This window comes from Belonocnema kinseyi, chromosome 6 (assembly GCF_010883055.1).
Source record: "Belonocnema kinseyi isolate 2016_QV_RU_SX_M_011 chromosome 6, B_treatae_v1, whole genome shotgun sequence".
Classification (NCBI taxonomy): domain Eukaryota; kingdom Metazoa; phylum Arthropoda; class Insecta; order Hymenoptera; family Cynipidae; genus Belonocnema; species Belonocnema kinseyi.
The window spans coordinates 20946493-20971808 of record NC_046662.1 but is presented as its reverse complement, the minus strand read 5'-3'; the positions used below and the strand labels follow the sequence as shown (position 1 = coordinate 20971808).

Here is a 25316-nt window from a genome sequence, read left to right as displayed (position 1 = left end):
CTGATTCATAAAAAATGTAGATTGAAAACGAGTAGGTAAAATCAGGGATTCATTCTGTAGTTGAGCTGTCACTCGCTTGGAGAGCAGTTTATATTATCTAATTTGAATTTCAAAACTTATATAATAAAAATTATTTATACATTAGTAGGAATCCTGATTTTGTTTATGAAATACTTTCTTAAAATGGAACCAGCTTATCTTTTTTCTTTATTGCGTTCGAAAACAGTTAGGTTTTTTATTTTGCTTCAACCAACAGGTAATTTCACTTCGTTGAGTGCTGAGGTAAAAGCAATTAACCAAATTCATGGGACAAAACTTTATTTTTATAATATCTTCGTAATGAATGATAATTATTATCATTTTATTGTTTTATTATATAGTTCATAAAAATAAAAAATATCTTTCAAATACACTTTCATAGAAAAAAATTGCTTTTACGAAAATATTAGCAAAATAGGGCAAAAATGGACCGAATAGGAAATTTACCAGCAGCTAGGTTGCGCTAACTGTTCTAGTCAAAGTTTCGCGAAAATTCAGCTTGGGTAAATAAAACATTTCTTTTTTTATACAACTTAATAATAAAAAATTATAATCTGTCAATTTCAGCCAAAAAAACGGATTATTAACAACAAAAATTTTTAACTATAAAAATAAATTTCCAAGTAAAAAAATTGATTATCAAGCAAAAAAGCCGAGTCTTAAACAAAATATTTCAATTTTTAAATAAGAAGAAAAATGTTGTGATAAAAACAATGACTTTTTAAATGAGGAGAAAATTTTTCTGAAGAGATGAATTTTTAAGAATATACAGACATTTTGTACCATATAGTTTAATTTTCAACTAAAAAAGAACCTTTTTTTAGCCAAAAATGGTATAGTTACTTTTTCAGTTTAAATTTAATTCTTAATTAAACAAAAAAGATTTTTTAACCAAGTCGTTCAATTTTAAACGAATGAAATGAATTTACGAATATGAAAAATAAATTTTCAGTTAAAAAATTAATTTTCAACAAAAAAAAACAACAACAAATTTATAGCGAAATAGTTCAATTTTCTACAAAAAAATGAAATTTCAAACAAAAAGAATAATTAAAAATTAAAAATTCTACCAAAAAAGTCAATACTTTTAATATGTAGTTCAATTTTCAAAAAAAAATTTAAATCATTAACCGAATACTAAAATTTTCAGCTAAAAAGAAATTAATTTTCAACAAAAAAAAAAACGAATTTCCAACAAAATAGTAAAACTTTTAACCAAATAAATAAATTTTCAAATAAAAATAATTTTCCACACAAAAATATAATTTTTAACAAAAAACAGAAATTCTCAACGATGCAGTTGCGTTTTTATCAAAAAAAGATAAATTTGTAACTAAAAATGAAATACTTAAATTTTCACAAGCAGTTTTATTTTTAACCAAAAAAGATTTTGAACAAAAACGCAATAAATTCAAATAAAAAAATCGATTTTTCAATAAATTAGTTAAATTTTCTAGTAAAAAAAGACCAGTTATCACCAAAAAATGAAACAGTTACAATTTCCATTTGAAAAAATGAAATCTTAACTGCAAAGAAAATTTTTTTAACCGAAAAGAAGTATTTTCAACGAATAAAATTAATTTAGTAATAAATTATTTTAACTTTCAACCAAGTAGTTCAATTTGTAGCCTACAAAGATTTTAATTATAAATAAATAAAAACTTGAATTATTAGTTAAATTCAACAACAAATATAGTTCAACAATAAAATATAGTATCAGGATGGGACACTTTATTTTTTAATAATTTTCAAAAAAAATGATTTTTCACCAGAACTGTATTTAGATATTAATTTTCATTCTTTAAAATCTGTAAAATTAGATAAGAAAATTTTTAGACGCAAAGTTATCGATTTGATTATTTAATTGAGTAGCTTTTAAAAAAATAAAAATAATATCCAAAAATAAAGATATGCCCATTGCAACTGATATTGTTGCTTGGCCCTCAGCTTGCAGACATCTTGCCATCCGACGTCACACATGAATCCCTAGTAAAATAAACTTTTTGAAAATGCCGCCAAATTACTTCTAGCGCCATCTTTTTCCCCAAGGCAAGACCAAAACATGATACCATCAAATGTTCCTAAAATTCATCTATTTTTCAAATATGTTACAGACTTTGACATAATTTTGACACAAAACGATTCTATTTACAAAATATTTTACTGTCATTAACCAAAAATTTGGTTCAAGAGTTTCTAAGATTTATTAAATTAACTAGAAAGTGGAAAATATAAAAAAAATGTCTGACCTTGTTAGGAACATTCATTTGCAGCAGTTAGCAGCAGTGCTATCACCATAGACGCTGGACCGTTCTTTTCAGTTTGAAAAATAAACGTTATTTATTTTGTTTATTCTAAACGATTATTAGGGATAAGTTTAGTGCAGTTTTGTGAATGACTCGTGATATGTGTTTTATAAAAAAACAGTGCCATATTTAACGAAGCAATCGATCAACTTCGATAACGGACATTGAACTTTTCACAGAACGGCTCTTCGACGCAAAGGATCGGTTACATCGCCCCGACAGCAAGGTACATGTCAATTCCTTTCAAGAAAAGGGTTTCTGGGGCATTTCTTCTCAGAAAAAGAGTCTTTGTGTGTTGGAATTTCATCAGGAACAATCAGGAAATGCAATGTGTATAAGGTAGTGAATAGTGATCTTTAATTTCCGCCCTGGGAAAGTCAAATTGAAATTGTGACACTGCACATGGACAAAACGTGTTTACGTTGCGTTGCATCAAGCTTTAGCCAATTTTTATTTTATTTCTTTAATTGACTTGAAAATTCTCCTTTCGATTTATAAAATAAAGGAGCTTTTATTTCTGCAAAAGTGTACCTGAATAAGTTTTCACTTTTCGGAAATTTAAGGTTAGTTTTTTTATCCCGCTTCATTTTTTGAACCTTGTGGTTCTGTGTAGTTTATTGTAAGTTAGTGAGTGAAATTCAGAAGAAGCTGCAGTTTTTATTATGTTTATATGTTTTTAAGATGTTTGTTTTTATTCTGGAGTGATTTCATTTTTATAAGAGTGAGAAGAGTGTCGTTTTTGATAGAGGAAAAGTTGAAACGTCAGAATTCGACATGATTTGGAAAAAAATCGGGAATTCAGTAACCGGGATTTTTGTCTTATATGTAAATTAAAAATGGTTTCATATATTTTATTATCCTAATTCTGAGTTAAGACCGGGGTTTTCAGTAACGAATTATAAATGCGATTAATAATTGCGGAGGAATTCCTAATTAAAACTAATACACCCTTTCAACTTACATTAATAAAAATGTTTAAAATAAAGTATTTTTCTTTTCCAATTTAGTACAAAATTGAAAATGAAATTTTCCCCTCTCTCAATTCAGAGAAAATTTAAACTAAAATGTCCTTTTTCCCTACTCTATAAAAAACTTAAAACCCAAAAATGTTTTTTTTTCAATTTAAACCAAAATTTCCTTTCTTTCAATTCAATAAAACGGTTATAAATAAAAAAATGTTCTCTTCCAACTCGATAATAACGTTCAAAATAAAAAAAATGATCTTTTCCAATTCAGACAAAAAATGAATAGCAAACATTTCCTCCCTTCAAACTCGGTAAAAATTTTTAAAATAACCAAATTTTCCTCTTCTGAATACAAAAGTGTCCCTGTTCCAATTCAGGAGAACAATTAATAACCAAAATATCCTACCTTTAAAGTAAATAAATATACTTAAATTAAAAAAATATCGCCTTTTCCAACGGAAAATAAAAAATTTCCTTTTGCAATTCACAAAAACAATTAATAACCAAAACTTCACCTCTTCAAACTAGATAAAACCCTTAAAAAACAAAAAAATTTCCTCTTCGAATTAAAAAAATTAAAAATATCTCTTCCAATTCAGAAATTTATTCAGTAACTTAAATTTCCTCCTTTAAATTCCTAAAAATGCAAAAATTAAAAAAGTTTTTCTTTTAACTCGGAGAAAAATTAAATACCAAAATCTCTCCCCTCTTAAAAATAGTTTTTAAATATAAACCTTTTTATATATATAAATACTCTCCAGTTGAAATATTTTAATTTTAAGGTGTTTCGAATAATTAATTACTCAATTATTATTTGTAAATGAAGAGTCAAATGTTGTTAAATCTTAGGAAATTGTTCTTTTTCTTTTAATTACAAATTTTCAAATTGAATAGGTTAAAAATAGAATTCTTTAGAGTGAACCAACATTTGAATAGAATTCGAAATGGAATAAAAGCTTTTAATTGTGAATCAATTGATTTGAAGTTGTTTTAAAATTGAAAAAAGTTTAAAATCTGACAATTCGTGTAATTTTGAACAGATTCGGAATGGGCTTGAAGATTCAATTATTGTTCAATTTTTTCTTTCGGTTTGAAAATAGAAGTACTTTGTTAAACATTCATTTTTTGGTTGAAGATTCATTAGTACTTTTAGTTGAAAATGCATCTTTTTGGTTGAAATTCAATTATTTTCTTGAAATATCATCTTCACGGATTGATAATTAAACTACTTTGATAAAAAATTTATATTTTAGGATTGAAAATTTATGTATATTGTTTAAAATTCGTCTTTTTGGTAGAAAATTAATATTTTTTTAAATTAAAAATGCAACTGCTTGATAAAAAATTAATCTGTTTTTTTAGGGTTCAACGATTTCTTTGAAAATTAAACTTTTTTGGTGAAATTAACTGCTTTTTATTTCAAACTAAACACTTTTTCGGTCAAATGTATAGAACAAAATTTTATTTCTGTAATATCTTTGTAATTAATAATATTTATGAATGAAGTTAGCTGTTGATTTTTTTTCAGCAATTGTGAGCTGTTGAAGATAACCTTCCAATTTCATAAAAACTGCCAAAATATTTTTCAAAATTATGTAGTTTTTTAGCAAATATACATATTCGGTTGATTTTTCAATTATGTGATGAAGAATACTTAACTCTGTTTAATGATGGAAAAATATCACAATTTTCAAAACTAATAAAATGGCGGCGGTTTTTCTGAAAATTAAAAGAATGGATTTTCTCGAAAAGGCCACCTTTAAATTGTTTTACTTTCTTTTATATGTTCTTGATAATATGGATTACATATTCTCATAGTTTGGCTTTTGGTAAACAATTTCTTCCTATTTAAAAAAACATTTTCTAAAAAAATGGTTAATTTTTTCAGAAAGTGGTGCCATGTATTAAAAAAAGTAAAATTGGATTTTTTAAAGAAAATTAATTTCTAAACAACTTTTTCCCTCGATAGTTACCCCTTTCTTCGTTACTTTTTGAAAAAGTTAACCATTTTTGTTCCAAAAATGTTTTTTGAAATAGGAAGAAATTATTTATGAAAATCAATTTTTAAAACTTTCAGAAAAACCGTCGCAATTTTCTCTATTTAGAAAATTTTAGTATATATATATGTGTGTGTTTGTGTGTATATATATGTATATATATATATATATATATATATATTTGGTTAAAAAAACTACATCATTTTGAAAAATATTTTGGCAGTTTTTATGAAATTGTAAGATTATCTTCAACAGGTCACCATTGCTAAACAAAACTTTTTCCCGGTCAAACGATGAAACACGTGTTCCTTTATTTTGAGTGCAGAATAACATACTTTCATGCGAAAATATTTTGACAACCTCATGCAGACCTCATTGCATTATTTGAAATGGAATCAGTGTCTAATTATTTGAAACAATATAATTTTAAATATTCTACTCAAAATATTTTGCAGATGGAGTCCCGACTTCAGCAGCCAAAGATAAAATTAATCAAAGCAAAGAGTACATTAACAGTCGCAGGAGGCTCAAAAATCCCAAAGACCAGTCAGATCAGTTTAGCATCACAAAGTACGAGTATAGCAACGATGTCGAATATAAAAAATGCCGCGAGCACGACAAGCATAAATTCCCGAAACGGTACCGAGAATCATCCTCCGAAGGAGGCAGCAGGATTACTTCGTTCCCAGACTATGTCGACAATTCTTCGACAGAGGCCAACCCAGAAAGCTCCATTGAAGCGGCTAGGAGCGGGCGTCAATGCGATTGAAGCAAAGCGAGCAAATATCACTCAGCGGGTCGCGAAACCTCCAGTTACCACGAATAATGCAAAACCTCCGGCAAAACCGGCAGCCAAGCCAGCGCCGAAAGCAGCGAATAAAATGCCAGCAAAATGGGATCTCAAAGGACGATTAGCGTATACTACGGAGGAACTAACAACCGTTAAAAGCCAAAATAAGGAAATGTCTTCGAAATTTCACGAGATGCAAGAAAATTATCAAAGTCTCCAGGAGAGCGAAAGTCTCAGCAAAGCCAGGGCTGAGGAATTTGAAAAGTCGAATGCAAAATTAAATGAAGATATGACAAGGTTGAAGGCGGAGCTCGATGACTATCTTACCAAGAACGAGGATTTAACGAAAAAGCTTCAGGACATGCAGGAAAAGTATGAAAACGTGTCGGAGTCTTTGAAAGAGTATAAGGAGAGGTGCAGTCGGCAGGAGGAACTTTTGAAGGAACAGAAGGTTAGGCTGGACGATTATGATGGAAATCTTAAATTCGAGAGGGACAGGAATAACAAACTGTCCACGACAAATGAAGATCTGCAAGTTTTGGTGCACAGTATGGACAAAGATCGGAGAATTCTTCATAATACTATGCAAGAAATGAAGGGCAATATTCGGGTGTTCTGTCGGGTGCGACCAGCTATTTCAAAAGAAGCTTCAAAACCGTGAGTTAATTAGTTATTATCACTTTTTGTTTTTAAATTTCCATTTTATTATCCCAGGGTTTCTACGAGTCAGATGCCGTACTTACATTACGAAACGGATTATAGGCTTTTTTTTAAACAATTAAATTTTTTACATAATAGTTGAATTTTTAACCTAAAAAGATAAATTCTCGACAAAAAAGTGTCATAGTTCATATTTCAATCGAAAAATATGAAATTCATACAAAAAAAAATAATAATTTCAAAACCAAAAAGACTCAAGAAAGAAATAAAAGTTGATCTAAATTGTTGAACCTTCAAGTAAAGATATAAATTATCTCTACAAAAATTTAATTTTAAACAAAGAATATGACTTTTCAGCAAAAAATTAATTTCCCACAAAACTGATGCATGTTTATCCAATAAAAATGAAACTTCACACCAAGAAAATTATTTTTTTTTTACCGAAAAGGAGAATTTTCAACTGAATTTGCAGTTAAAATATTAATTTTATTATAAAAAAAGGCTTTTCCGCAATTTTTTGAATTTTTAATTAAAAAAGATTAATGGTCAACAAAATAGTTAACATTTCAACCAGAGAATAATTTTTAACTAAAAATATAAATCTTAAAAAACTGGTTGAATATTAAAGCAAGGAAGATTAATGCTTGACCAAAAAGTTGCATGTCAATTTAAAAAAATGAAATATCTACTAAAACAGATGAATTTTCAAATCAAAAAGATAAATTTTGAAAAAATATTTGAATTTGCTTTAAAGAAGATTTCAGTTAACTTTTCACGTTTAAAAAAATTTTTTTAATTACTTTTTGATGAAACTGTTGAATTCTCTACCAAATAGATGCATTTTTATCCAAGCTTCCTATTTAAGTTTATTTTAAAGCAAGTGTATTTTTATGTACAAAAATAATAATTTAAAAAAAAAATACTTGAGTTTTTATCTAAAAAAGGTCTCAGTTAACTTTTTAAGCTCAAAATATCAATAAAAAAATAAGTTTCTACGAGTAAAAATTGAATTTCCAATCCGAAAAAAATTAAGATAGAAAGAAAAGTTTATCTAAATTGTTGAACTTTGAAGCCAAAATATAAATTTTCAAACAAAAAATTTGACTTTTCAACAAAAAATTAATTTTCCACGAAACTGATGCATTGTTATCCAACAAATGAAAAATTGTGAAATAGCCTTTTTTTATTTTATTGTAGAATTAATATTTTAACTGAAAACGTAACATTTCCATTTTTTTTAAGATTGATCTTTTTTAACTGAAAATTCTCCTTTTTAGTAAAAAAATAATTTTCTTGGTGTCAAAAACACCAAGTTCACACCAAGAAAATTATTTTTTTACTAAAAAGGAGAATTTTCAGTTAAAAAAAATCTTTAAAAAAATGGAAATGTTACGTTTTCAGTTAAACTATTAATTCTACAATAAAATAAAAAAGGCTATTTCACAATTTTTAACATTTACCTAAGTAGTTGAATTTTCAAATAAAAAAGATTAATAGTCAACAAAATAGTCAAACTTTCAAGCAGAGAACAATTTTCAACTAAAAATATAAATCTTTAAAAAATGGTTAAATACTCAAGCAAGGAAGATTAATTTTTGACCAAAAAGTTGCATTTCAATTAAAAAAAAAATGAAGTATCTACTGAAACAGGTGAATTTTTAAAACAAAAAGATAAACTTTGAAAAAAGATTTGAATTTTCTGATGAATATATGAATTTTTATCCAAGTTTCCTATTTGAGTTTATTATAAAGCAGGCACATTTTTATGTAAAAAAATAATAATTAAAAAAACCGTATAATTTTCATCAAAAAAGCCCTCAGTTAATTTTTCAAGCTCAAAATATCAATTTTTTAACAAAGAGTAAGTTTCAACGAATAAAAATTGAATTTTCAATCGAAAAAGACAAAGTTTTCCTACCAAAAAGGATGAATTTTTAACAGTATAGCTGAATTATCTGCTAAATTTGTACTAAAACCGATGAATTTTTAATAAAAAAAACCCATTTTTTTAAAAGTTGAACTTTCATCCTGAAAAGATTGCAGTTTCATCTAAACAGTTGCATTTTCATCCAAAAAAGTTGAAGTTTCTCTTAAAACAGATTCATTTTTTATTTTAAAAAAAATTTTTAACAATTTTTCATCCAGAAAATATTTCAGTTTCTTTTAACACCAAAATTTTACATTTAAACAAAAAGTAAATTTTCTACGAATTAGTTAAATTTCCAACTAAAAAGTATGACTTCAAAAAAATTGTTGTATTTTCAACTAAACATTTGCATTTTTATCTAAGAAAGATATAATTCCTGTTAAAGCAGGTGAATTTTGAAAGGCAAAAGACCAAATTTAAGAAAGAGTAAAATTTTCTATCGAACAGTTCGATTTTTATGTAAGAAGGATGAAATTTCTTCTGAAACAGATAATTTAAATAAAAAAGTTAAATTTTATTCCAAAGAAGATTCCAGTTTATTTTTTAACACAAAAATAAGAATTGCAAACAATAAGCTAATTTTCAGCTAAATAGTTGAATTTTTAACAAAAAAGTAGCATTTTGGTCCAAGAAAAATGAAAAATCTACTAGAACGGGTGAATTTTTAAATCAAAAAGACAAATTAGAAAAAAAGAGTTGAATTTTCATCCAGAAAAGATTTCAGTTCTCTTTTCAACACCAAAATATTACATTCAAACAAAAAGTAATGTTTCTAGGAAATATTTTAATTTTCTACAAAATATTTGCATTTTTATTCATGAATGGTGCAATATTTCTACTAAAAATATGAAATTTTTAATCAAAATGTCACATTTTCTGAAAAGAAATAGTTTTCATCCGAAAAATATTTCAGTTGACTTATCAACAACAAAATATGAATTTTAAACAAAAATTACCTTTTTGCAATTTTTTACAATTTACCTTTTTCAAGATACATCCTCTTTTTCTCGGTGTTTCTCTCAAATCCAACTATTTTTCGTTGAAAGTTTATTCTTTTTAATTGAAAGTCTACTATTATAATTTTGATTAATTAAAAATTCTACTACTTGGTTGAAAATGTAATTTATTTGTTGAAAAATTTTTTTTTTAATTCATCTTTCTTGGTCCAAAATGAAAATACTTGTCTTAAAGTTGAATTACATTGTTAAAAATTCATTGTTTTTGTTGAAGATTACTTCTCTTAATTGAAAATGATTAAACTATTCCATTTTTTATTGAGAATTCATATTTGTTGTTTGGAAATTCAACTACTTGATTGTAAACTGAATGGAATTGTTAATTATTCTATTTATTGGTTGAAGATTTTACTACATATTGGAATAAAATTAACCCTCTTGGTTGAAAATTCATCTTTTTCCTCAAAAATTCAACTATTTGGTTAAAATTTAATTGATTGATCATCATTTTAGTTGAAAATTTCTTTCTTTGGTTAAAAGTTGAACTATTGTGGTAGAAAATCCATATTTTTTTATAAAAATACAACTTTCATGTAATAATAGAATTTTTGCAGAAAAAATTTTTTTCACTATAAAATTTAACAAAAAAGTTAGAAATTAACTTTTTTGTTAAAAATTTGTATTTTTGTCTTAATAACTTTTTTGTATAAAATTCGTCTTTTAGGAATGAAAATTAAAATTTTGTATGATTTTTTGTTACTAAAAAAGCTTTCTTGGTGAAAAATTCTACTCTTGTTCAAAATTCCTTATTTTGGTTTGAAAATTAATCTTTTTTGGTTGAGGATTCAACTAGTTTGTTGAAATTTTGTATTTTTTGGTTTAATTGCACTGTTTTTTATTGAAAAATTAATCATCATGTTTTTAGTTTAAAATTTATCTTTTTGAGTTGAAAACTCGACTATTTGGTCGAAAATTCATGTTTTGTTCAAAATTCATGCATTTTGTTGACAATTCGTATTTTTTGGTAAAATTGATTTCCTTGGTTAAAACTCATTTCTGTGTTTGAAAATTGAACTATTTTGTGCAAGTTTTTTTTTCCTTAAAAATTAATTTTTTACTGGCAGCTTGACTATTCCATTTTTTAATAAAAATTCATCTTTTGGTTCACAATTCATTTTCTTTGGTTGAAAGTTTAAAGATTTTGTTTAAAATTAGTAGTTTTCTTTGTTATTAAAAAGTAATTATTTTAATTATTTTATTTTTGCTTCGAACATTTTTTAATTTTTGGTTAAAAATTCAAATTTTTCGGTGAAAATTTCGTTGTTTTTTTTTTATTGTAAACTCAACATTCTGGATTAAACTATTTTCCTTATTGACTGAAAAATCTGTTTTGGTTGAGAATTCAACTAGTTTGTTGAAAATTCTTTTTTTTTTATTCCACGGTTTTAGACTGACAATTAAAATATTTTTGGTGTAAATATCAACAATTTCAGTTTTAATTGAGAATTAATGTTTTGTTAAAGCTTCGTCTTTTTTGTTGAAAATTGAACTGTTTTGCTGAAAATTCCTTTTTGTTAGTTGAAAATTAATTGTTTTCACATGCAAAATTAATTATTTCATTTTTGGTTAAAAAATGATCTTTTTCAGTTATAAACTCAACTACTTGGTTGAAAATTCATGTATTTTGTTGATAGTGTATTTATTTTGTCGAAATTTTATTTTCTTGTTAATGCTAATTTTTAACTTTAAATTTATCTCTTTGAATTGAAAATTCATGCATTTTGTTGAAAATTCGTGTTTTTGGTCAAATTGATTTCTTTGATTAAAAATGTAACTATTTTGTTTAAAATTCATTTTTAAAAAGGAATTTTTTTATGTACATTAATCTTTTAGCTGAAACTTGATCTATTTGGTTGGAAACTCCTTTCTGTGTTTGAAAATGTAACTATTCTGTGCAAGTTTTATTTTTCCTTAAAACTTAATTTTTCACTGACAGTTTAACTATTCTATTTTCTTTGGTTAAAAGTTTAAAGATTTTGTTTAAAATTATTTGTTTTGTTTGTTATTAAAAAGTAATTATTTGAACTATTTTATGTTTGCTTCAACGTTTTTTAATTTTAAGTTAAAAAGTAATCAGGTTAAAAAGTCGTCTTTTCAGGTTGAAAATACATATTTTTCTGTTAAAAATTCACTTTTTCGGTGAAAATTTCGTTTTTTTTTTTAAATTGTAAACTCAACATTCTGGATGAAACTTTTTGCTTTCTTGACTGAAAAATCTGTTTTGTTGAGATATCAACTAGTTTGTTAAAATATATATTTTTTAATTCCACTGTTTGAGACTGACAATTAAAATATTTTTGGTGTAAATATCAAAAATTTCACTTTTTGTTGAGAATTAATTTTTTTGTTAATGCTTCGTCTTTTTGGTTGAAAATTGAATTATTTGGTTGAAAATTCCTTTTTTTAGTTGAAAATTAATTTTCTTCACATGCAAAAATAATTATTTCATTTTTGGTTCAAAAATTATCTTTTTCAGTTGAAAACTCAACTACATGGTTGAAAATTCATGTATTTTGTTGATAATGTATTTATTTGGTTGAAAATTTATTTCTTTTTCAATGTTAATTTTTTAAATTTAAATTTATCTTTTTTAATTAAAAATTCGTATTTTTTGTTGAAAATTCCGTCTTTTTGGTTGAAAAATCAACTATTTACTTCATAAGAAACAGTAAAATTTGACCAAACCCCCTCGCCCCAAATCGTTTTACGTAATTTGTGGATGACCACTTATGAAATTTTAATGATTATTGTTAATAAAAGTCTTTAAGGGAGTAGGTGCGGTGCGTATAGATGGCGAAAAATTGACCGGAACTTTGGGAATTTTTTTCTCAAAGACTATTCAATATTTTTATTTGACAATTGGACAAGTTCTTGTTTATTATTAAAAAAACCGAAAAAATTGCTCACACAATCATTATAAACAATTAAGAAGTAAGAACACGTTGAAGATAATAACTTTTTTTTCCTCTCGATTTGTGCCGTGTTTTATAGCTGCTGTTTTACTCTAAAACAGATAAGTCACATAAAAATGTCGTCCATAAACTAAATCTAAAATTATTTAAATGTTTTGAAAAAAATGGCAGACTTTTAAAAAAATGTTGGAAAAAGTTTTTCTATTGTTATTGCAAAAAAAATAGTTAAAACATTTTTTTTGCAAAAACATTCTAGTTTATGGATTAGATAATTAAATTTCCTTTAAAATGGTTTTTTTTATGTACGTCCAAAACTCGCTGAATAATCGCTGGCACAAAATCGGAAAATTTAAGAAAACTGTTTTCGAGAAAAAAGCGTTTAAAGTTTGCGGTACATGAAAATAACTCCGAGCGACCTTTACAAAAGTAGCGATAGAATCTATACTGCTTCGAATTTCGCTCTAAAATTTTAACAGCATATTTTTGAAGTGTTGTTCTTTTGATGTACGCGAAAAAAAATCGATTTTTTTAGCCATCTATACGCACCTACCCCCTTAAGATAACGAAAACAACTCTTTTTTTGCATTAACATTATTGATCTCCTAGTTATAAGGCTGTTTTTATACCTGGATAAAAAATTTGTGACGGTCAGAGAAAATTACAAATTGGTCAGGGAAATAGTCAGGTAATTTCGAAATTAAAATTTTGTATCAACCCTCTTACTCTCATCTACATTTTTAAATATTTATTCGATATCCCATTTGTTATTTTAAAAATTCAATTTTAAATAAATATATTTTTTTAAATTTTTATCCAAAAAATTTTTAGAACACATTATTCTTCTCTTGCAGATTATGCTCTATTAATTACCTCGACGAATGCACCATAGACGTTGGACGTGGGGAAGGTGGAGAAATGGGATGTGGTGGTAAAATACGGCAGTCTCGGCAAGAATTCCAATTTGATAAAGTATTCCCTCCCAATGCATCTCAGGAAGACATATTTCAAGAATTGTCGTTACTTGTGCAATCAGCTTTGGATGGCTATAACGTTTGCGTTTTCGCTTATGGTCAAACGGGCTCTGGGAAAACTTATACAATGGAAGGCTTCCCTGGAACGGAAATGGAAGGAATGATACCAAGGACCGTGAGTTTTACTTTTGCGCCACTAGCAGGCCTCAGACTTCCTTTTTAGAGATCGAAAATTGTGTAAAGAGTGTCACAAATTTTAAAAATAGTGCAGAATGGCCGCTGGACCGGAAAACCGGGAAATGACAGTGAATTTATTTCTTGACAGGACATTTGATAAATTTTGAGAGACAAAAAATTCCTCTAAATTCACTCGATTCTACTTAATTCAATGGATTTTTTTCATTATTAAAAATGTTTTTATTTAATTGACTCTGAGTTCTTTTAACTTCACCTTGAATTCCTAGGCATTTCATAAAATGCTACTGAATTCCTTTGAATTTCTCTAAGCTCATTTCAAAGTTAATTAATTCACGGAAGTTTTTTCATGTTTTTAAATTGGTTTTAATTCATTTTATTTCTTGTAATTTATCTTGAATTCGTTCCAATTTTACGGAAATCAATGGAATTTTTTTCTTTTTAAAATTGTTTTGAAGTTTTAGGGTAGTGACTTAACCAGGAAAGCGGAAAAGGACTGGAAATTTAATTTATAAAATGCAAGTTTTTATTATTTTAATAATTTTGTGTCATTCAGAAAAGTAATTTCTACGTTATCTATAGTCGCAAATTTTTTCAGATTGTCTCAGTTTACTCTAATTAATTCATCATTTTTTATTAAATGTTTATTATTTTTCATTAATTTTTTTTCTCTGTGAGATTATTTTCGTTGAAACAATCATTTTCTCATTTTTTCAAAAAATGGATTTATCACGTTTTATTTGCTTTGCTCTTCATTTATCCTGACTTGGACAGGGAATTTTAGAAAATAATTATCGTTTTTAAGTTAGAAAAGCGAGTCCCTCTTCCAAAATTAGTTTAAGGAAAGTAATTCAAATATTTTTGTGCATAGAAATAATATTAAAAAAAAAAATGTTGCTAAATATTTCATAAATCATTTTTTTTTTTGGAATAAAAATTTAATTACTTAGTTGAAAGTTAAAGTCTTTTGTTAAAAACTAATTTTTTGTTAAAGATTCATAATTTTAATTGAAAATTCACCCATGGTTGAAAATGTAATTATTTTATTGAAAATCAATTTTGTTAATTAAAAATTTAACTATTCTAGTAGAAAACTGAATTATTTTTCTGAACATTCTTTTTTTTTTTAGTTAAGAATTAGATTTTTTAAAGAAAATTTAACCATTCTATTGTTGTTTGAGAATGTATATTTTTGGGTGAAAAATCTATATTCCAGTTGAAGACTAATCATTTTAGTTGAAAATTCATCAGTTTGGTTGAAAATCGATCCTTTCTTGTTCAAAATTCAAACATTTGGATACAAATTTTGTCTTTATTAATTAAAAATTTAACTATTTCATTTAAAATTCACCTATTTTGATAAGAATCGCTTTTGATGTAGAAAATTATATTTTTTCTTTGCAAGTTATTATTCTTGTCAAAAAATTATTTTTTTCTGTTAAAAATTCAAGTATTCCAGTTAAATTTTCATCATTTTAGTTCAGAATTAATTTTTTAGGTTGAAAGTCAAATTCCATGGCTAAAAGTTAAACTCTTTTCTTAAATATAAATTTTTTTGCCTGAATATTCTATAATTTGAGTTAAAAATTTATCTCGTTTGTTGAACATTATTTTTTTGACTAAAAATTTAATTATTCAATTTTTTGTTGCAAAATGATCTTCTTTAGTTGAATATTCATCTAGCTGGTCAAAAATTCAACTATTTTCGTTAAATATTCATCATTTTTTAGTTGAAAATTCATCTTTCTGGTTACAAGTTCAACTATTTCAGTTGAAGATCTACAATTTTAGTCGAAAATTTATTTTAAAATGTACCTATTTTTTAGATAGTTTTTTTTTGTGCAAAGTAATTTTTTTACTGAAAATATAACTGATTTCAATGGAATATTCCGGGAATTTGATGAGGCCGGGAAATGACATTGAATTTATTTCTTGACCGGCAATTTTACAAATTTTAGGGAAAAAATGTGTCCATGTTTGACTTCAACAGTTTTTTAAATAATCAATTGAATTTGTATCTTTTTCAATTATGATATTATTCAGTTTACAGTGCGTAATTCGAAAATCTTTCACTTAAAAATTTTCAACTTTTATTTTTAAGCGTACATTTGAAATCGACAATTCTGGGTAAAAAAACGTTTTTAGTTGATCAAATGTGAATATAAATTATAATGATTTTAAAAATTTAATTACACATTAAGGATTAACAAGTGAATCATAATTGATTTTACCAGACGATTCGGAATCAGTTCAAAATGTAACGAATTCCAGATTTTAATGTTAAAAATTAAACTGTTTCAATTGGACATTCTCAGTAATTAAACAATTTTAAATGTCCGATTGAAACTGTATGAGCCATTTTCATTTTGAAAATAACTTCAAAATAATATATTCATAATTAAAGGCTTTTATTACATTTGTAATATTGTTTTAGTTTAAAATTTGAAACTTAAAAATGTGAAATATTTTAATTGGGAAAGAGTTGAAGAGGTATTTAGGAGGTCTGAAAAGATTCAAAATTAATGTAAAATTCGAAATTATTTCAAATAGTTTAAACGAAGTGTCTACGCATACCGAAAAAATCCGGTTATTAGTACCGAAATTTCGGTGCAAACAGCCGAGGATGGCCTAATTTAAAACAAAATATGGATTTTTGCAGATTTCAAACAAAAAATTTGGAAGCTTCTTAATTACGAAATGATTCAAAAAAATGAAAAACGTTTTCATAAGGTGCCTGGGAAAATTAAAAATGACTTAATTTTTCAAAATGAATGTTATGCTAATATTTAAAAAGATGTCAAAAATGAATCAGGAAGATTTTCAGGAAATATTCTTAATTTTTTAAGGGGTTTCAAGTTTTTGAAATAAAATTTTTAAATTTTCTAAGGCTTTTTAAACTTCTTAAAGTGCAAATATTTTAACTTTTAATTTAAGAAGTATTCAGTTTATAACAAAAATGTAATCGTTCAATTTTTAATATTTCTAACTTAAAATTGAGTAAAATGTGTTTCAGCCCAATTTTTATTACTTCAAATTGAAAATTTTTTAGCTTTAGAGTACGAACTTTTTAATTTCATTGGCCGTGAATAATGTTTGCGAGTCGGGAAATGACCGGGAAATTTTTTATTTGATTAACACGGCCCCCCTGATAGTGTAATAACATTTTTCAAGTATTAACAATGCACTTGAATGTTTATTTAGCCTATAAATTAACAAAAGTCTTATTTACATATCAATTGCTTTAATCTTTTCCCTTTATTTTACTTTTCCACTTAAATTTGATCTGAATTAATGGAATACAATAAGAAATATCAAGTTTTGTTTTTATGATCATTATTTTCAGTTAGAGTCTCCTATTCGATTTTTTGTTAAGAACTCATCTTTTCTGGTTAAAAATTCTACTATTTGTTCGAAACTTGAATTATTTTGTTCAGGATTCAACTATTTTGTGGAAGATTCGTCTTTTTGGATTTAAAATTGAACGATTTGAGATTTTTTTCTTTCTTGATTAACGAATTTTGTTTTATTAAAAAATTTAACTATTGTGTTGAACATTCATTATTTGGTTTGAAAATTCATCTCTTTTTGTAGAAATTTATTCTTTTTTTCTGTTAAAAATTCAAGTATCTCAACAAAAAATAAACTGTGGTTGGAAATTAACTTTTTTGATAAAGTCACAATTTTAAGGGTAAAATTCAAGTGTTTTGTAGAAAATTCATAGCTTTGTCGCGAAAATTCAAGAGTTTGGTAGAAAGTTCATCTTTTTTGTAAATCCAGTATTTTGCTGAAAACTCATCTGTAATGTTTAAATCCAAATATTTAATTTTAATTTTAAATCACAAACTTTATTGTTGAATTATCAACTATTATATTTTTCGTAAAAAAATTTCTTTTTAGGTCAAACATTTAACTCCTTGGTTAAAAGTTGAACTAATTTCTCAAAAGTTAATTGTTTTGTTTAAAGATTAATAATTTTAGTTAAATATTTGTTGTTTTCTTTTGGTTAAAAACTACATTTCTAAACTGGAAATTGAACTATTTTGTTGAAAATTAGTCTTTTTGGCTTTAAAATTTAACGATTTGATTGACCTTTTTTTCTTAATTTACCATTTTTTTTCATTCCTAATTATTGTGTTAAACATTAATCTTTTTGGTTTAAAAATTCATATTTTTGGGTTATAAATTCAAGTGTTTTGTAGTATATTCGTATTTCAGGCTCGATAATTTAACTATTTGGTAGAAAATTTTTATTTTTGGGTAGAAAATAAATTTTTTATTAAAAATCAAGTATTTTGTTGAAAATTCATCTTTGTTGGTTAAATCCAACTATTTTTTATTTTAAATTACAATCTTTTTGGTTGAAGGATCAACTATTATATTTTTCGTTCAAAATACTTTTTAGACTGTAAATTCGTTCAAATACTTTTTCAGATTTTCACTTTTTGTTTTTATTTATACTTAAGCTGAAAATTTGTGTTTAAAACTAATTTGTTAACCTTAAAATTGAAACACTTTGTTGAAAATTCATCAATTTGGTAGAAAATTAAACTACTCGGTACATCATAAGACGGCTTTGTAGAAAAAAAATTTTATTATAAATAATTCTCTTTAATGAACACTTATCCACTTTTATTTTTTATTTAATTCAACATGTGAGTTAAAAAATTGAAGAACGAACAAAAAATGTTAACTAAAAATACATTTTTAAAAATTTTGATCAACGTGATACCCCCCTTTTAAACTATTTAATAGAAAATTTATGTAATTTTGTTGTAAAATTGTCTTATTTTTTAGGAAATTAATCTTTTTGGTGGAAAATTCAACTATCGAGTTAAAAATTTATGTATTTTGTTGAAAATTCATCTTTTGTGGTAGAAAATTATTGGTCGTGGTTTAAAATTGAACTATTTGTTTCAAGGTATGTCTATTTTGTTGCGAATGCATCTTTTTTGGTAGTAAATTAATCTTCTTGGTTGAAAATTGATCTATCCGGTTAAAAATTTAGTTATCTGGTTCAAAAGTTATCTGTTTTATTGAAAGCTCATCTTTTTGACTTGAAAATTTCACATTTTGGATGGCATCTTTTTTCCTAATAACTAAAAAATCTTTTTGGGCTTGAAATTCGTATTTATTATTTGAAAATTCATCTCTTGGTAGAAAGTTAATTTTTTTTTGTTAAAAAGTGCAACTGTTTGGACGAAAATTAATCTGGTTTTTCTGACGATTGAACTATTTTTTTTTTATATTCATGCTTTTTAGTTCAACTCAACAATTTTCCATTTGAAATAAAAATCTTTTCTTGTTTAAAATATCAACTAATACTTTTCTTGAAAACTTATCTTATTTGTTTGAAATTAAAAAAAAAACTACTTAATTTATGCACGGCACTTAATCAGCCATTGAGACAATATTCCAGTTTATTGTGATTAGTTTTGATGACGGACATATTATTTTAGCCAATTAGCGAAGAAGTTCTAAAATATTTTTCAATGAAAAATAAATAAATTGTGGCATTAGCGGACAAGTGTCCGAAAATAGTGTTCTCATGTGTAATTTTTTCAAAATAATAAAAAAATATTGTGATCCGAGGCCTGCACTATATAAAATCATTTTGATTTGACAAAGATCTATCTCTTTGTTTCAGGTGAAGCATATTTTCAGTGAGATGAAACAGTTCGAATTGCTCGGCTGGGAATACAGAATCGAAGCGAGCTTCCTTGAAATTTATAATGAGCATATAGTGGATTTATTGGACTCTCAGCCTAAGTTACTAGAGATACGAATGGCTGATAGCAAAGGGAATGACTTGTACGTTAGCAATCTTCAAGTCGAGGAAATCCACAGTCCTGAAGAACTGCACAAATGTCTTCTAATAGCCCAGCAAAATCGAGCAGTAGCCGCCACCCAATCCAATGAGAGGTAATTGATTCAATTTAAATTTATTTGTAATTTTTTTATATCTTTTTTTTTTATTTCTGTTTAACATAACAATTTTATGTGACCGCGAAAAACCGGGAAATGACAGTGAATTTATTTTTTGACGGGGAGTTTGACAAATTTTTAGAAAAGAAATTCTCTCCAAGTTTGATTTCTACAATTTGTTTAATAATCAGTTGAATTTGTATCCTTTTCAATTATGATATCATTCAGTTTACAGTGCGTCATTCGATAATCTTTCACTTACAAATGTTCTATTTTGGATTGTAATTTTTAAGGGTAGATTTTTCATTTAAATAATTTTAAAATACAGTTTAAAAGACTTTAAAAATTAAAAACTATAATGATTTTATTTTAATTCAACTATAAATTAAGGATAAACAAGTGAATAATATTTTATTTGACGAGAGGATTCGGAATCAGTTTAACATTTAAGGATTTACAGATTTTAACTTTAAAAATTAAATTGTTTCAATTGGAATTTTGAAATTCTTAGTGCATTTAAACAAATGTAAACGCCCGATTGGAATTTTATAAACTAATTTCAATCCTAAAATTTGAAATTTTATAATTAAGAAAAATAACAATTGCTGATCCAAATTAATAACATTTTTTTAATGATTTAAAATAATTTCAACGAAGTTTCTACGTATAACAACCAAATTCGGTGATACGTACCTAAATTTTCTTGTAAATAGTGTACTGACTAATTCAAAACAAAATATAGCTTTTTGTAGATTTCGAACAAAAAATACAGAAGCTTTTGAAAGGTTTTAAAATAATAAAAAACATTTTCTGACGATTCCTAGCAAAATTGAAAGTTACTTTTTATTTTGAGGAAATAATTTAAGAGAATATTTAAACAGATTTCCAAAATTTTCAAAAATATTTTCTTTTTTACAGGATTAAAAAAAATTAGGAAGAATTCGAATCATTATAAAAGATATTTAGAAGTTCTGAAAAATTTCAAAAATAATTGAAAATTTGAATAAATGTGAAACAACATGTATATGCTTTAAGACTTTGAAATAAAATTTTGAAGTTTTTAAAGGATTTTTAAAATATTTAACATGAAAATAATGTAACTTTTAATTTAAGAAGTGTTTAGTTTATAACAAAAATTTAATCGTACAACTTTTAATATTTCTAACTAAAAATTGATTAAAATGACTTGCAGCTCAGTTTTAATTACTTTAAATTCAAAATTGTTTAGCTTTATAGCACGAATTTGTTTATTTCATTGATCGTGAAAAAAGTTTGCGAACCGGGAAATGACCGGGGATTTTTTATGTGATTAAAACGGCCACCATGAATAAAAAAACAATAATCTACACACAGCAATGTGAAAATTGTAACCTTTTGTAAAAAATTTTAATTACTTTTAAAATTTCGTAAAAGTGTCTAAAGTCCAGTAATCGCGGGTCGGGGAAAACATGGAAATTATGAAAAAGACCAGAAGCTTTTTTGCCTAGGAAAAATTCAGGGACTCTGTAAAATAACTGGCAAAAATCAGCGAATTTTTAAAATGAGCACTTTAAATAACTGACAAGAATAATAAATTTAAAATGTAAAATTTACAATTCTTTTATTTTTCTTATAAACGATTTTTATTAAAAATGTTATAAGAATATAATTCTTGTCATTAAATATTAATGGTCCGGGAAAAGTCAGAGAACTTTTAAATCAAAGTTTTGCGGCCCCACTGACAATTGAAAATTACAAAAATAATTCTACCAGAAACTATATATAAGTTTTTGCTAGAATTGATTAACTTTTATAAAAATTGACAAGCTATTACAAAGTAAAAAATTACAGTTTCTCGTTCTCTCTTGGTCCCTTGAAATATTTGTGAAATCTTTCTGAGACTTTTGAAATTTTAGTGAAATCTTTTGAAATTTTCTAAAATTCTTTGAAATCTTTGCGCAATCTTTAAAATTTTTGCGACATCTCTTAAATCTTGGTGAAATATTTTGAAAATTTTCGAGATCTTTGTAATCTGTTATAAATTTTTAGGAAATATTTGCAAAATCTTTGACATTGTTGTGGAATCTTTTTAAATTTATTAAAAATTTTCATAATCTTTATAAGATTTTTGAAATTTTTGTGAAATTTTTATATAATTTGTGAAAGCTTTGAAATATACTATAAAATCTTTCTTAAGTTTTTTCGAAATATTTAGAAAATCTTTGAAAACTTCCTGAAATATTTGAAATTTTGGTGAAATCTTTATAAAATCAGTGAGATATTTAAAACAAATCTTTGTAAAATTTTGTGCAATCTTTCTTAAAGTTTTGCGAAATCATTGAAACTTGTGTGAAATATTTTTGAATTTTTTTAAATTTTACAAAATCTTTTTGGAAATCTTGGAAATTGTTGCAAACCTTTGAAATATTTTCGACATTTTTCTGAAATTTTATGTGAATTTTTTCAAATATTTTGAAATCTGAAATCTTTGCGAATTCTCTTAAATCTTGGTGAAATATTTGTAAAATTTTCGAGATCTTTACATCTGTTATAAAATCTTGTTGAAACGTTTGCAAAATCTTTGACACTGTTGTGGAATCTTTAAAAAAAAAATGTTGAAGAATTTTCGAAATGTTTATAAGATCTTTGGAATTTTTGTGAAATTTTTATATAATTTGTGAAAGCTTTTAAATCTATTGTAAAATCTTTCTGAAGTTTTTTCAAAATATTTAAAAAATCTTTGAAAACTTCCAGAAATATTTGAAATTTTCTGATATCCTTTGAAATCTTTAAAAATTTGGAAATCTTTTCGAAATTTCTTCAAATTCTTTCGAAATTTTGTACGCCCTTGGAAATCTTTATAAAATCAGTGAGATATTTAAAACAAATCTTTGTAAAATCTGTAATATCTTTCTTTAAATTTTGCGAAATAATTTAAACTAATGTGAAATATTTCTGAATATTTGGAAATTTTCCAAAATCTTTTGAAATCTTGGAAAATGTTGCAAAACCTTTGAAATATTTTTGCAATTTTTCTGAAATTTTATGTGAATTTTTTTTCAAATTTTATGAAATATTTTGAAATTTTTGCGTAATACCTTAAATCTTTGAAATATGCTGCTTTAAAATTATTATGACACATCTTTGAACCTATAAATATATTATGATATCTTGGGAAGCCCTTTTAAATCAGCATTAATCTTTGAAATCTTGAAATCAGGTCTACACTCAAAATTCGAGTTCTATTTTCAATAAAAACTATCATTTCAAACAGTAGGAATAAGAAAAATGATATAATAAACAAACCCAAAAAATATTTCTGATTTTAGATCTTCAAGGTCGCACTCAGTCGCCCGAATTCGATTGATCGGTAAGCACGCCCGAAAAGACGAAATATCGATAGGAAACCTCAATCTGGTCGATTTAGCCGGGTCTGAGCGATTGAAGGGAGAGGAGGCTGCTCGGACAGCCGAGACAAAAAATATCAACAAATCTCTCTCGAATCTTGGAAACGTGATCCTGGCTCTTTTGAAAAAGCAGGATCACATACCCTACAGAAACTCCAAGCTGACACATCTTTTAATGCCGTCTTTGGGAGGTAATTCCAAGACACTTATGCTTCTCAACATTTCTCCTCTCGACGATTGCTACAACGAAACGCTCAATTCGTTGCGATTCGCCAGTAATGTAAATAATTGTAAAACTGGCACGGTCAAGAGAACAAAAATGACGCTCCAGAACAACTCAACGTCATCATAAATCCGTACACAAACAATTCAACCTGAGCTGATTTCGGACGAAATTAATTTCTAGTGCCTAATGATTCTTCATTTAAAGCCTCGTTTCGAACCAAAAGTCGCGCTTTGCCTAGGATCTTAAGAGATTTTTTAATGATTTATAGACTATCTATAATTTACAACTACCTATAATTTTGTATCGAGTAAGCTATATTGTATAATCAAAGATAGAAGTAAAGACTTTAACTTTAAAATAGGAAAAGACTGACTCGGCAGATGTAGAAATTACTTTTGTTTATTGCTCTCTCTCCTTTTCTCTTTCGTCGGTTATCACTTTAGTTTAATGAGACTGCGCTATTTCCGAAAAGAAGTCTAATATATCTTGAACTGAGAACTCCAACGTCACCATACTGTCTGGATAGCATCTATGAATTCTCCCCTCGATGTAAGTGTACTGCGCTATAAACTCGCTCTGCATTTCACGCCAGACAACCTGGAAAATAAAATTTTAACATTGTTTTCAGCATTTTTATGTAATAGAATTCACATAATATTTTACACTTTTTAGTCTTCTTTTCCGAGCATTACCCAGGCGCGCATCTACAGAATTTTTTATGACTTACCTTCTCTTTTTTCTTCCTCCAGAAAATGGAGAAAAATTATTTAAAATATTAATATTTGAGAGATTGCAAAAGATTATATCGCTTTTCGCGCGGAAATGCTTTATAATTTATTTTACAGTTATTACTTTTGCACTTTAGATTACAATGATGTATTAAAAAAAAAAAAAAATGATGCACAATTTGAAAATGATTTTTTTAACGATTCAATTAAGCTTAAATTCATTATTTTTAAAGCTTCCAATGCACGATCTATTCGGGTCAGATTTCTGCGAAAATTTAAATTAAAAAAAAATGAACAGCTTTTTTTATACAAATTATTAATAAAAGTTTATAGTTCATTCGTAAAATAAAGTAAAAGTGTAATTCATTTAGTTTAAAGAGAAAAAATTTGATATTTTAATTACTGGTCACATTCCTTAAAATAATTAAAAACCCATGGAATTTATTTAAATTCCTTAAAATCTCTGGAGATCAAAAATAGTGTAAATGTTGTCGCCAATTAAAAAAATAGTCATACAATTCTTCAAGTATTAAATATGAACTTCAATATTTATTTTAAAATATGAATCTTTAGTCTATAAATGATCAGAATTCCTATTTATTTATCGCAAGCTTCCCAGTATTCCCCTTTTTTCACATAAATACGAACTGAAGTAATAAAACCCAATAAGATAATTTAACTAGTTTTAGATGAAAGTTCATTCTTTTCGGTTGAAAAGTCTACTATATTAAATTTTTAGTTAAGAATTAATTTTCTGCTTTAAAAATGTTATTATTTGGTTCAAAACTGCATTATTTTTTTAAAATTCAACTATTTTGTTAAAACTTCATAATTCAAAGATTTAATTGACATTTTTTTCTTTCTTGACCACAAATTTTTTTAAATTGAAACTTAAATTATTTTGTTGGAAAATGTATCTCTTTTTTAAGATATTTAATCTCTTTTGGCTAAAATTCATCTGTCTGGTTTAAACTTATTCTATTTTGGTTGAAAATTAAATTTTTTCTTGAAAATTCAACTCTTATAAAAATTCGTACCTTTGTCTCGAAAACGAAAAATTTTGGTAAAAAATGAACTATTTGGTTAAAAACTGATGTGTTTTGTTGAAAATTCAAATATTTGGTTAAAACTTTCTAATTCTTGGGTAAAAATTCAACTGTATTATTGAAAATTTGTCCTTTTGGCTTAAAAATTAAAAGATTTAATTGATATTATTTTCTTTCTTGACTACAAATTTTTTTAAATTGAAACTTCAATTATTTTCGGGTTGGAAAAT

At 25.7% G+C, this 25316-nt stretch overlaps 2 protein-coding genes across 4 annotated transcripts in view; one reads left to right on the top strand and one right to left on the bottom strand.

Annotated features, from left to right (window-relative positions):
* Positions 1–2333: 2333 nt before the first annotated feature.
* On the top strand, positions 2334–23974 carry LOC117175036 (protein claret segregational-like). 3 transcript variants are annotated; one of them, XM_033364549.1, is made up of 5 exons: positions 2334–2571; positions 5763–6754; positions 13464–13758; positions 19423–19697; positions 23009–23974. In XM_033364549.1, the coding sequence occupies exons 2-5, from the start codon at positions 5763–5765 to the stop codon at positions 23436–23438; spliced, it is 1992 nt and encodes a 663-aa protein (XP_033220440.1). In that variant the 5' UTR covers positions 2334–2571; the 3' UTR covers positions 23439–23974. The 3 variants fall into 3 exon arrangements, with proteins under 3 accessions (XP_033220440.1, XP_033220439.1, XP_033220441.1); XM_033364548.1 differs by having other exon boundaries at positions 2334–2684; XM_033364550.1 differs by lacking the exon at positions 2334–2571 and adding an exon at positions 2775–2908.
* Positions 23694–25316, bottom strand: part of LOC117175035 (exocyst complex component 1) — a 30347-nt gene continuing 28724 nt past the window's right edge. The window contains exon 12 of the mRNA XM_033364547.1: positions 23694–23909. Coding sequence (XP_033220438.1) covers positions 23757–23909 — 153 coding nt within the window. The 3' untranslated portion in view covers positions 23694–23756. The remainder of the gene's footprint in view (positions 23910–25316) is intronic.

Bases quoted from the DNA above. Each gene is read 5' to 3' on its own strand.
- LOC117175036 (XM_033364549.1), top strand. From the start codon at position 5,763: ATGGAGTCCCGACTTCAGCAGCCAAAGATAAAATTAATCAAAGCAAAG. The intron at 13,759-19,422 runs GTGAGTTTTACT...TCTTTGTTTCAG, and splicing joins AAGGAATGATACCAAGGACC to GTGAAGCATATTTTCAGTGA. The intron at 19,698-23,008 runs GTAATTGATTCA...TTCTGATTTTAG, and splicing joins GCCACCCAATCCAATGAGAG to ATCTTCAAGGTCGCACTCAG.